This window comes from Anoplopoma fimbria, chromosome 16 (genome assembly GCF_027596085.1).
Source record: "Anoplopoma fimbria isolate UVic2021 breed Golden Eagle Sablefish chromosome 16, Afim_UVic_2022, whole genome shotgun sequence".
NCBI lineage: Eukaryota > Metazoa > Chordata > Actinopteri > Perciformes > Anoplopomatidae > Anoplopoma > Anoplopoma fimbria.
Genome location: NC_072464.1, coordinates 17,352,477 through 17,365,307, shown reverse-complemented (window position 1 = coordinate 17,365,307; position 12,831 = coordinate 17,352,477). Strand labels below are relative to the sequence as shown.

Genomic DNA, 12,831 nt, shown 5'->3' with positions numbered 1-12,831 from the left:
ACAATGCTGAGAGATCCATTCCGGGAGGTTGTATTGATCCAAATCAATAGACCAGTACCTGAGAGTGCATGTTCTAATGCCACTCAAAAACTAAACCAGATGAACACTGGTTCTTCAGAGTGGTGCTAGAGGAAAGGCCATGAGGCAATTAGATATTAAAAGGGCATAATAGAGAGCATGCTCAGTAAATAGAATGTACATTTCCAAATTTCTTGTGTAAACTTTTATTTACACATTTAATCCTGTTGACATACAGAAAATGATTTCATTATGTCCCAAAGAGAATTAGGATTCATCTTCTGGGGACCATAATTGTACAATGGCAGTCTTGATCATGTTGCTGTATATGTGCTGGATAAAACAGTCCATTGCCATCCTTGACACTGTCATATCACAAATATTTGGCGTATATACAGTTTCTATCAACATATCTTTAAATGAAGGCAGAAGAGTATAGAAAAAACTTGGCGTCACCTTTGTTAAGCTTATTTGAAAACAACAAAAATTGCATCTGTCGCATTAGAATCATCTTCTTTACACATCTTTAAAATAACCATGGTGCCCGTTTGTGCAAGAATGCAACTTATCTGTCCTATAATTTAATATATATATTTCACCTAAATTAAGAAAAATATTATATAGAACAGGAAAACAGTTCTGGCTATGAATGTAAAAGATATCTTCTTACTGCTATTTCATTCATCCATTCATTCATTCATACAGTATCATGTGCAGTTCTGGTAGTTGTCCACAAGGTGGCAATACATACAAATGAGCTGCAGTGGTAAAGGGAGATGCTAAAGTATTTAGTTACTCCAGATGCAATCCACCAATAAATTAAGACTCTGATTTTAAGATAATATATGCTTCTTTACTTTACAAACAGTTCTTCACTCTGACCTAAACAGAAATGAGCAAATGTTCTTCCAGGTCTCCCCAGAGATGATCTTAATTTAGACAAAGCATACAGAGATTTGAGAAAAAACTGAAATCCACTGTTTGCTTGCTCTCAAAACAAACCATAATAATACATTTAAGCTCATCAAAGTAAATCAAATATTTCAGATTGCAGTTATGAAGAAAAACAGGCCCCACTTTTAATCCATTCAATCTTGATTTCTCAATCCATCAATATTGTTGTTTTGGTATATTCAATATGGTCATAAATGTTAAATCTTCCATTTTTGTATTTTCTGATGCAGTTTTCAAGCGCACTAATTACATGCGAGTCACTCTCCAATGATTAATGGTAATTATTTTGAAAGCTAATCTTGATTCACTCTGGTCTCAAGCTCTACATACATAATGTATGAAGCAAAAATAATGAGCGTAGTGTTGAAATGGCTCACCTCCTCATAGGATCCATAACAGCAGTGACGTCAAGTGATGGAGTGCTCTTAAAATATGATTTGCTAAACCTTATAACTAACAAGAAAGCATCATATGTAAATGATATGTAGAGAGGAGCAATTATATTAACAAAAGAAGTACAGGTGTGCTCTGTAACTCCCACCCTTTTGCTTCAATGTGAGGAAGTACTAGAAGAAGACACAATCTCAATGAAAGGTTTAGGGCTTTATTTATTTTTTTGTATGGTAAAACCTATACATGTGGTGTTCTATGTTTCTTTTTCTATTTGTGAATATAAGAAGTTTATAATTCAAAAATACAACGTTATCTTACATTTTTTTAATTTTAAAGGAAATGAATCCCCTAACTCTTATTCCAGCCCTTGTTTAATTGATGTCTTATTTACAACTGCCAGGACTCATGTGTAAATCAGAACTTTTCAAATGTTTGTATCATTACTGAGATCATCGTCAACATGTTAGAGGAGGGATGGGTTTTACTGCAGAACCAACTGGACAGTATCATAGTAAAAGAGTGCAGGTTGTCTGTTGATCCACATGGTGATGCTACCAGTCTCTATTAAATGAATGGATTCTCATTTAAATAAATACATATTCATACACTTCTTTAAACAATGAGAAATGACAATGGGCCAGAGCAAAGAAATTCTAGCAAATCAAAACTATATTTATTTATAAAAAAAAAAGCATACTTCAACAGGCTACAATTCTAAATCTTTAATTTGTTTCATTTTGTTGTGAACCATATTTCTTTTAAATTAATGCAATTTGTCTTGTTGCCTCAGTCCAGATCCAGTGCCTAGTTAATCATTTTTGACAGGTGAGTTAGCACTCTGTTTAATTATGCCTGTTTTGCTTTGTCCTCTTGGGCATTTCATTTTTAAACATGTTTGATATTATCACAGTAGTAAATTGTGAGCCCGGGGCAAAAGATGAACTGCTCGGTCCTTTTAACCTCCTCTTCCTCCTCACTTTGAAAGTTTTTTTTTTTTTTTTTTGCTGTGTGGGAATTATTTATTTAACACAAATAAATCTTTATATCCTACTGTATGTGCACCATATAAACACATGTCTTAAAGCTAGATTGATTCAATGTCACCACTGTTGCTGCAATGATAAACTAACCCACAGTGTGTTATTGTCTCACTAGAGGGATGTCATGTAATTTTAATTAGTAGCCTGCAGCTCCCAAAACCACACACACACCTGTGACTTAATCAAGATTTTGTCAGTTTGCAAATGATCCCAGGTGGGCGAATAGACCGGATATTGCACGAATTTTACAACATCTTGGTGATCCTTGAGCCTTTTTTATTTCATCATAAATAAAATAACACTTGAGAAGCACATACAGACCTCCATTAAAAACGTTTTGGTAACATTAACATGAAATAAAATTGGAAAAAAAAACATGTAGGCATACATCATTTTCATCTTATGTTAATGAAGTTGGGTTGGTGTAGGAAGTATATAAAGAAAGAATAAATTAAATTAGAAATAACTCAACTGCATATTTTTTTTTTAGTCTAGTATTCCGATGAAGTGTTTCCATCACTGTGTCATTTATTGTGAAGGAGTTCACAGGAAGTTTTATTTTGTAGTTATTCTACTTAATAGGGCATTCCTGACTAAGTGGAGAAGTTAAAACGCACCGTCATAGTTCTTATGCGTAAAGGATCTTGAAACTTTGACAACATTTAAACAAATGGCGGATAAAAAGGAGGTTAATCTCACTGGAGTCAAACAGAGTAAAGGCGTTTGGCTCGTTAAGGTTTGTTCACCTGCACCTAATCATCCAAACAAACACCAGAATAACAGTTTGAATGGAAGTGCTTGTTGAGTAATTTGTTGTGTGTCTGTGTAAATATTTAACTTAAATTAATACAAGTGACTCCTTAAATTGCCATATCTCTCTCTTTATCATCAGGTTCCCAAGTATCTATCTCTGCAGTGGAATAAGGCACCAGAAAAGGGAGAAGTTGGAAAGATTTTCATCGGAAAGTATGTTTTTGAAGATGTTCATTAAGCAACATTTAATACATGTTATGGATATGCTTAAATCCTGTCTTGATGATTATCAGTGAGGGAAACTTTTTTTATTTTTCTGTCTTCTCATCCACCTGACAGGAAGCAAGGCAAAACAGAGGTGAGACAGCTTCAATACAATACTGCACAGACAGCCAAGGGCTTTTTATTATTAATGTTTACACCCATTAATACTGCATATATTGTGTACTTTATATGAACAAAGTTATTTACACACTATTTGGCATATTTTTCTTTTTTTTTTCTCTTTGTTGCATCCCATTACTCCCATATGCTGCTTCATTGAACAAACTTTCCTCGCTGAGATCAATATAGTTTCATTATATCATAGTCGACCTTATCCGATGAATCAAAGAGCTGGTCGTTAATATGACCAGTCAGCAGAGCTTTGACTCAGCTGTGTTTACCAGGTACGTTTCAGCCTGAATGAGGAGCTGACGACCATGGGCGCTGTGGGGGAGAAAGATGCATCACTGCAGGTCCCAAGAGATCATCCCTTCACTATGCACACAGTGGGTGGGCAGACCATGGCCGTCTTCAGCCAGAGTGACGCAGGTCAGTCTCTGATTCAGCTCTTTCATCCCTAGGCTCTGTGTTTCCCCTGTGCCGGATAATGACATCTGAAAGGCACGTTTTCATGGGGGCTGAAGGGTTCAAACTGAAATAGATATGACAGTGTAGGATTCCTGTGGTGGTCCACAGAGCAATGTGGTTCGTGAGCTAAACAAAAGTCAATATAGTAGACGGATGTGATCTAAGACTTTTACTGCAAGTACCTGCAGATTAGTAAGTGTTGAACAAGTTCAGCGAAAATAAGGCTATACGCAAAGGTCTGAAATTGGATTTTGAGTGATTCAGAATTGAGGATGTTGCCCAGAAAAGGGACGAAATATATAGAAAGTTTAAATGTAATTTAGACTCAAAGCAGAGGTTAGAGTTTGGCTACCTTTCTTTACACTATGTTAAATATAAAGTCTTAGCTGTGCCTTAGGAAATAGAGGAGTCTTAATTTACCTAATTGAGTTGTTAATAAATCAAGCTGAAATCAGCAAAATAAAGTCCTATAGCTTTTTCGTTGACAACTAACCAACACTCACGGGGACTTTATTCAGGATAGTGGCACTTAGTTATTTTTTAGTTTCTTAGGTTCTCTAGCTAAAGAAAGCTGCTGTTGATGGTTTCAACATTGATTGCACTGTAAAATTCATGAGAATACACATTTGCTTCTGATAATTGCAGGATGTTGGCTGCCAGTCATGAATTGTCATATATATACATGAGCCGGAGGGATTTGCAGGGATTTGCATCAGATCCAGAGCTTAAAAATAGCTGTATGGTTCGGTGTTAATGAGCGTGTGACCTGATAAATTCTAGTAGATTAGCGTGTTCATTTTTTTATATGTTTATTCTATACATCTATTTCGTCAATTTCATGTGTCAGACCAATACAAGTTGATAATAATAATAAAATAAATACAATTATTCCTTGAAGACAATCAAAAGGGAAATTACAGAACATCAAAACATTTTTTTTAATTGCCTCTGAAAGGAATGAAATGAAACTTTGAAAAATCCTATAATTTAGTGATAACTTTAATTTAGTGAGACTGTAAATAACCGGCAGGGTGCAGGCAGTTCAAATGAGTAAATATCTAAAGCAATTCTGAACCTCCCAGGGCGCCGGTGCTCCGTAACAATGAAATGACTGCTTCTCATTGTATTTTTCAAGCACTGCTAAGGGTGCATCTTGGCATAAAAACAAAAAGCATATTTTGAGCGTAATCCAATCATGACTAAAATAATTTGAAGCTTGATGCATAAATAATGACTGGATGGCACGTTGTCAAAGCTCTAGCCATGATAGAAAGTGTGAACCAAATGGAGCATTGACTCGCTCTCTAGTAAAGTTTTGAGGCTGTAAGTGTGACAGGACTGAATATACTCCCCACTGACGTCAGGACAGCAGTCGCTGCCCATCTTTCGGCGCAGGCTGAAAACTCACCTCTTCAAGAAGTACTACCCTGAGCCTTCCTCTTAGCACTTATTGTATTCATATTAGTTTGTTGCACTTATTGTATTCATATTAGTTTGTTGCACTTATTGTATTCATATTAGTTTGTTGCACTTATTGTATTCGTATCAGTTCGTTGCACTTATTGTATTCATATTCGTTTATTACATTACAGTCATTTAGCAGACGCTTTTATCCAAAGCGACTTACAGGAAGTGTATTCAACATAGGTATTCAAGAGAACTAGCTTAGAACTAGTTTATTGCACTTATCTAATTTATTGCACTTATCCTATTCGTATTAGTTTGTAGCACTTAATGTATTCGTATTAGTCTGTTGCAATTATTGTATTCGTATTAATTTGCTTCTGCACTATACTTTTGCTCTGGTTTATGCTCTTAGATGCTTGTTTAAGAAAGGAGATGCACTTATGACTTCTGGTGACTAGTAGTTCTCTTGAATACCTATGTTGAATACACTTCCTGTAAGTCGCTTTGGATAAAAGCGTCTGCTAAATGACTGTAATGTAATGTATACAGTACCAGTCAAAAGTTTGGACACACCTTCTCATTCAACTACTTTGAAGAATCTAAAATCTAAAACATATTCTGGTTTGTTGAGCATTTGTTTGTTTACCACATAATTCCATATGTGTTCCTTCATAGTTTGGATGTCTTCAATATTAATCTGCAATGTAGAAAAAAATAAATAAAAATAAAAAACATTGAATGAGAAGGTGTGTCCAAACTTTTGACTGGTACTGTATACATTACATTACATTACAGTCATTAATGTATGAACAAAATAAATGGCAGACATTATGAGTGCAAAACAATAGTGGTTAAATAGGCAAATCCATTAGGTTTACATTTCACATGATCTTGGCCTGTGCTAGAATCTTTTTTTGCTCAGGATTATGAGCTTTATTCTGAATTTTTCTTTCACCATGTGTTTTGTTGGTAACAATTTGTCTTCTGTATTTGGGTGGAAGGGAACACTGATGGAGAACCATGATGCCAATGGGTGGCTATAGATTGAGACGCCTTTAGCCAGTGCGATCATGTGTTCGAATCTATTTCAATGTCTTGCAGTTATTTTTGGTTGTTTATGTGGCCAAGTACATCTTTGTCTTTGGCAATCTAACATGAGTGATCTCATTGATTTTTAAATCATGAGTAACAGCCAAGACAAACAGGAAAACATAAAGATAATCTTCTCATTAAGCAGCTGAGCAGACAGTTAACCAAAGACACAGGCAAATCTAGGAGCAAATGTATTAGATTATTTCTGTTAGCAGCTGAGCACACAGCAAGATAATTGGTAAATGTCACTAATGACATATCTTCACTAAAGTTCAGTCCAATCATACTATAAAAGAACTCTGAAATAATTAAGCTGTTGCTGTAGTGTAAATGAAAACAAAGACGGAAAGGAAAATATCTTATATTATGCAATCCTTTTAAATGCTTCTAATAAACATTGTATACGATAATTTAATTCGAGTAAAGGGCAGTAGATTTACTAATTGCATTTCAGATGAGAAAAATAGGCTCATTTAGTAAGAGAATGAACATGTTTAGTTTGCAATTGCATTTCAATTGATACTTTTACTACTGTACATCAAATTACACAGTAAACTCCTGCACTCTATTTAAATTGTAAACATTTCTTGTAACAGTTATCTTCATCTTCAGTGAAAAACTTTGTATAACTATCCACGCTTTGGTCATTTTATAAGTATGGTCTAAATGGTAATGCTATATTAGCAGTTTATCATCCGATCCATTGTCTCTACTGGTTTGACTCCAGTCTGAGGTCTCATTCCCTCTTTCCCTCATCATGTTTCTTGTCAATCTCAATTGTTTGTCAGTTAGGGCTAAATGTCGACCCTCATTGATATAAATGGGGTGGACAAATTGATCCAAACCCCTGTCAGTATAACTGGATGCAGTTCAACAGCATCACAAACTGCAGCCAGTTCAGTTACAACAAAAACTGAACATTATTACTTTCATAAAGGTATGATTTATTGCAGGGCTGTTGTATTGGACTGCATTATCTAATTAACTGGCAACTGAGTCTATAACCACTGCCCAGATTAAAGAAAAATAGAATTTCTGCATGTTAGTGACGTGACGAAAGATGGTTTCTCATCAGCTACATCTCTAGTCTTTGTCAGTAAACTGTGCCTTTAGAATTTTAATGGAAATTGAAATAAAGCTTTATCCTTATCCGGGTGCCACAAGGTTTATTCTTTCACCGCCCTCGTGCACTTTAGATTCACCCACACTTCCATGTGCATTATTACCTCCTACATGTGGTAATGGATTTTTCTCTTTTGGGTGTTTCTCTTTTTTAGCAGCACTACTTGAACTCTCAAAGTTTTGGGTTTTTATACAGGTGTTGGAGAGGATTATCAGTATAACATTCATGTGTTTTGAGGTGCGGAAACATGGCATTCAGGGGGTGTAAAAGAAACTTTTTTTTTTTTTTTTTTTTTTTTCTGAAATGTGTCAGTGCTCCAGATGGCTTACACTATAAAAGTTCACTGGAAACAAGAAGAAGGATAATGTCCTCTGAGATGTGGTGGTGTGTAGTCTCTATTTACCTGACCGACACTCGACTCCACCCCCACTCGCCCACAGGAAAGTGTACTGTATGACATCGGGCTCCCACTCACTTTCGCAGTCTCGCACACACACACACACACACACACACACACACACACACACACACACACACACATACACACACACACACGCATATATACACACACACAGCCTCACTGTACTGTACTTTTGCCTCACGCCTACTCAAAGTTTACTGCTTCTCGACACCTCGGACCGAGCAGGTCTTCAAAAAAATAAGTGAGAAGTATATTAAAATATATTATCAGCCACCATCTTCCAAACATTAACCTTTTGCTCGTAAAAATAAACATTTTATGTAACCCCTTTATGTCAAAAAGGCACGGGGTGATATGAAACATTTCATGTCCAAATTATCCTGGCCGAAACAGGAAATTAATCTGATTATCATATAGAATATGTTAAAACGAACTAAACATCCTTTTTTTTTTTGCGAAAAACAAACAATCTGAAATAAGGTCATCATAAATCATAACGCCAACATAAGAAAATAGCAACATTGTGAGAGTCCATTCATTCTTGCATAATAATTCCTGTATTTTTCAAACAAGGCTCTGTTTTTCACTTCTATACCATGATCGCTAACTAGACCGCTTTTACATGTCACTCATGTGTAGACACTTAAAATGATCCTGATAATGTAAATTCACTATGATCAATTTATTGTGAGTGTTGTTTTTTTTTGCGATCTGCAATTAAATCCTATATTGTCCAAACATTAGATTCACCTTATTTAACGTAAAGCACATATCCCATATATTATTATGGCGCCAGTATTGTGTTTAGGGATCTCAACTTTATACAATTAATCGGGTAACCTCAGAATCTTTTTGGACCGGTATGTAAAATATGGTTTATAGGTTAATTTTGCGGTCTATTGGTTGATTTAACACGGCGCCCATGTTAACCAAGTGGGCTGTTCAGACAATGACGCCGAGTTCACAACAAGTGACTTAAATTGTTGTTTGGCCAAACAAACGCAGGCATTTGTTCTTACCTAACTCCCCGAGATGGGCTAGGTTAGCCCTGTCAATGTCCACTTGTTAGGAAATCTGTAATCCAGCCAGCCACACAGTTTCTAATCCCTTTTAGTCCAAACATTTCAGACTCTGTATCATTCATTCCCCCACCTCTGTCATACAAGTGTTCAATGAGCCAACAATAGCGGGAGGTTGCTAATGGTGACTGCCAATGATTGATACGTACACGAATGTGTCTGTCATGGCTTTTGTACTGTAAGGCTGCTAGCTAAATGTTTCTCCATTATTTCTTCCCCTCGTTCTGCTTTGTTCTGGCAAGGACCAGGTATTGATTAAGAGGTTGCTAAGCAACAGGCTTAGTTGCCACAGAAGCGTGCTGGGGAGACGAGAAAGCCAGATGTAATGTACTGCTGTGTTACAGTATGACTTTCCTTCAGCTGCTTCTGTGAAGCTTTTCACTAAAACTTTTCAATCCGTGAGTCATTTAGAAATAACTCTAGACCACAGGCCAGAGTGTATGCCTTTGATTAAAATCTTGGAGAACTAAACGGGAAACTTAGCAGGAAAAAAATATTTCCAGAACCAGTGGCTTCTCACTTTACAACTCTGTTCTTAAGATGTGTCCTACTGCTTGATAAAGTGACCAATTTTTTAGTTACACTGACAAATACTCAGCTGTTCCTACAAACAGGAAACAGACATTCACAAGAAAACCAGACCTTTTTTAATCGCTGACAAAAGCAGAGCTTTAGGGTAGAATCAGACTAAGTATATACAACTCAGTAATGTTTGTGTTTGTTTGAAATGGATAAATTGTGGTTGTTGCGTTGTTATTTGAAATCCCCGTTGCGTAGTAGCATCATGCACAAAACCATTGGAACTGTGCAGGCTGCTGGATCCTGTGCAGACTGTCGTAGGTGTTTTTTATTGAAGGAGTATGTCTGGCTATGTTTTGTAGATTCATTCCAAAAGTGTGGCTCATGCATCGCTGAGGGTTTAAAGATCTCTTGACTGGATACCTCTTGAAAAGCATGACTTTGTAGTCAGATGACGCTAATGCATGCTTTCAGGACTATATTGGATTTCATTCACAGGCATTCAGCAGTCCCACAATATGAGTAGTGGGCATTCATCAGCGTTCAGCAGCTCCTCTGGCTTTACTGCACGTAGCACACCAATGGCTATATGGTTGGGCTGTTTCCACGGCTGACGTCACGGAGAAGTCTTAGTGTTTTGTTGGAGTTAAAGGCTGTGTGCTGCCAACTTTATCCAATTGGAGGCTTTTAAAGTTCCTGCTGTCTGAGAGCTCAAGCCTCTTGGGCATTCTCACTGTCAGAGCTGTTTGAAGCTGTCGGCTCTCTCCTGTTGCACTGCTCTCTGTTCTCTCACAGCACCACCAGAATTTACATGGAAAAACACGAGTATCATAGATATTGTTTAAAATGAATATCTAGCTAGCTTTGAAGATTATAACTGAAACAGTTTTTACTGAGAAATTGTATTATGAGGTTATACAATTTGTAATATTGCCAAATATTGTGTAAAAAAATGAAAAAATAAATACAGTCAAGCTTTAAAAGTTCTCAATATACTATATGCAGAGAATTAATATAGCAGCAAACGGCTATTTGCTTTGTAAAGTTATAGGAGTAATGTCTACCTGAGCAGAGGATGAAGGGGCTCTCTCTCTTTGCTGCAAGCTGCTGACTCAGTCGTTGTCATATTGAGAGCCAAGTGGAGGCAATATATTGTCTTAATATCCAAAAAGTATTCCTCTACTACCCATTAAAACCACAGTCTTTTACAATCTGGACCTGTAGAAACTCCACTAATGCATTTTAGTGTAAAGCATCTTGTTTGAATCATCTTGATGGGGGGGTGGTGCGTGTTTACCCCACAAATGTCACCTGTCTCTTTGACTCACTGAAATAAAGGAAATATGTTTGTTTTTTTTCAGTTTTCCAGTAGCCAGAAAGCATAATTGTCTTTTTAAATTGTGCAGGCAGATGCTTTTGTTGCTGTGCTCTCAATACGTGAATAATGTGCTGCGTTTTACCAGAACACGGTCTAAATTTGTGGATTCAAATTTATTGTTTGCACCCCACAGGTTCCCAAAAAAATAAAAGATAAATGCAGATCGCACATTTGCTTTCCCCTGTAGTCACAAAGAAGCAGGGGGCTGAATAACTGTGACTCAAGGCCTGCTATTCTTCTCAGAGATGCATGTTTTGTTGTTGCCCAAGGTGAAAATAGGAGAGTGAGCCAGCTATTGTTTTTGAGAGAGAAATGTCATCTCCGTTCTCGTTTCTGTTTTCGCCTCTCAAAAATGAAGGTTTGTCCATCCCCTGCTGTGCTCCCACACAAGAGACACGTGAAACCCAGAATAATGGTAGAGTGCTAACGTGTGATGGTCTGCCGCCAGTAGATACAATATGAGCCCCTGTCAGTAGTATGTTGAAAGACTGAAAAGGTTATGGAAGAGTTTATTGTAAGAACAAACCTATTTAAGTCATGTTTCCTTTTGAAGTTACAGATAAGAAGTGTTGAGATGTCTCTGTCATGACCCATGTGTCTACAGAGCACATTCTGTTGTATGTAGTCCGAAAACAAGACAAGAGAGCAAAGGCGGCTATGCACCATGGTCCAATGTAGGCGTGCAACAGATCACAGAACGCTTTGATTAGATCACGGTTTTCATCACGGAATGGATCAGCAAAAATAAAAAAGGAAGTCGAACCTGAGGTCGCCGCCGCAGCATCAAACCAGCAGCAGCAGCTGATGCTGTCCTCTCTCCTCACACTGGCTCTAAACAGCTTATAATGCATAAATGAAGCTGCCAATGCTTAAGATTTTGAATCATCAAAAAAACAATCTTTTATTTCCTAATCATGTAAATTGGGTGTTTTTATGCAAATCACCACTATAGACGACTAATGACAAAGTAAAAGGCTTATTAGGAATATTCTGGTTAATAATCAGGAATACCCTAAAACTAGTCAAACGCTGTGATTTTACATTTTTCTTATAACTTCAATATAATCTCTTCAATAGTAATTACATAAAGCAACACTGGTATTACAGCTCACATGCCAGCAATCCATCTTTTTGTATCAGAGCGAGTTGAACAGCTTGTTCTGTTATTTTCCCCCCAATCACTGCTGCATTTTAAATGAGGAGTCCAATTTACTCTAACTGCTTCCCAGACTTGCACCAGAGGGTTTTTAGAGGTAGATGGTCTAGTGCCTTTCTAGGGAGTCATGCACACTGACACATTATTGTTAGACCAGTGCATGAGCAGGCTCTTTATTAAAAATATAACAATAGCCATTCAGTGTTCCACACAGGTCACACAGTCCATATGGTTGTATTACTTTTGTGTGAGATGTCTGAGAAAGAAAATCATTTTAGTGTTGTGTGGGAGGCTTTTACTCAACCGTAACAAAACTTGCTTCACTCAGCCTTTAAAAAAAATGCAGCTCACCCACCATTAGCCTGAGCTTATTAGAGCTGCTTCTTTGCTTCGTCCAAATGAGGCTCGAGCTAGAAATGTTGTGCTGTGATTGTTGCCTCCAGCACTCCCCAATGGAGCAGCGATGCCTTGGGTAAAAGTAAAACTGTGAGGCTGTATGATTAATGCTGCATACTGTATGTCGGGCTCTGTGCAGAGTTTAGGTGTGAGACTTACAGCAGCCGCCAGTTAGTCATAAATCAGGTTTGACAGACAAGGTGGGAGACAAGGTTTAGAAGGGTAAATACAACATTTTCTCACCAATTTA

At 37.1% G+C, this 12,831-nt stretch overlaps 1 protein-coding gene across 1 annotated transcript in view; it reads left to right on the top strand.

Moving 5' to 3' along the window:
- Nucleotides 1-2,995: 2,995 nt before the first annotated feature.
- The window catches only part of LOC129104725 (general transcription factor IIF subunit 2-like), a 35,019-nt gene continuing 25,183 nt past the window's right edge, over nt 2,996-12,831 (top strand). Inside the window, exons 1-4 of the mRNA XM_054615543.1 lie at nt 2,996-3,141; nt 3,298-3,371; nt 3,498-3,516; nt 3,827-3,971. Coding sequence (XP_054471518.1) covers nt 3,076-3,141; nt 3,298-3,371; nt 3,498-3,516; nt 3,827-3,971 — 304 coding nt within the window. The 5' untranslated portion in view covers nt 2,996-3,075. The remainder of the gene's footprint in view (nt 3,142-3,297; nt 3,372-3,497; nt 3,517-3,826; nt 3,972-12,831) is intronic.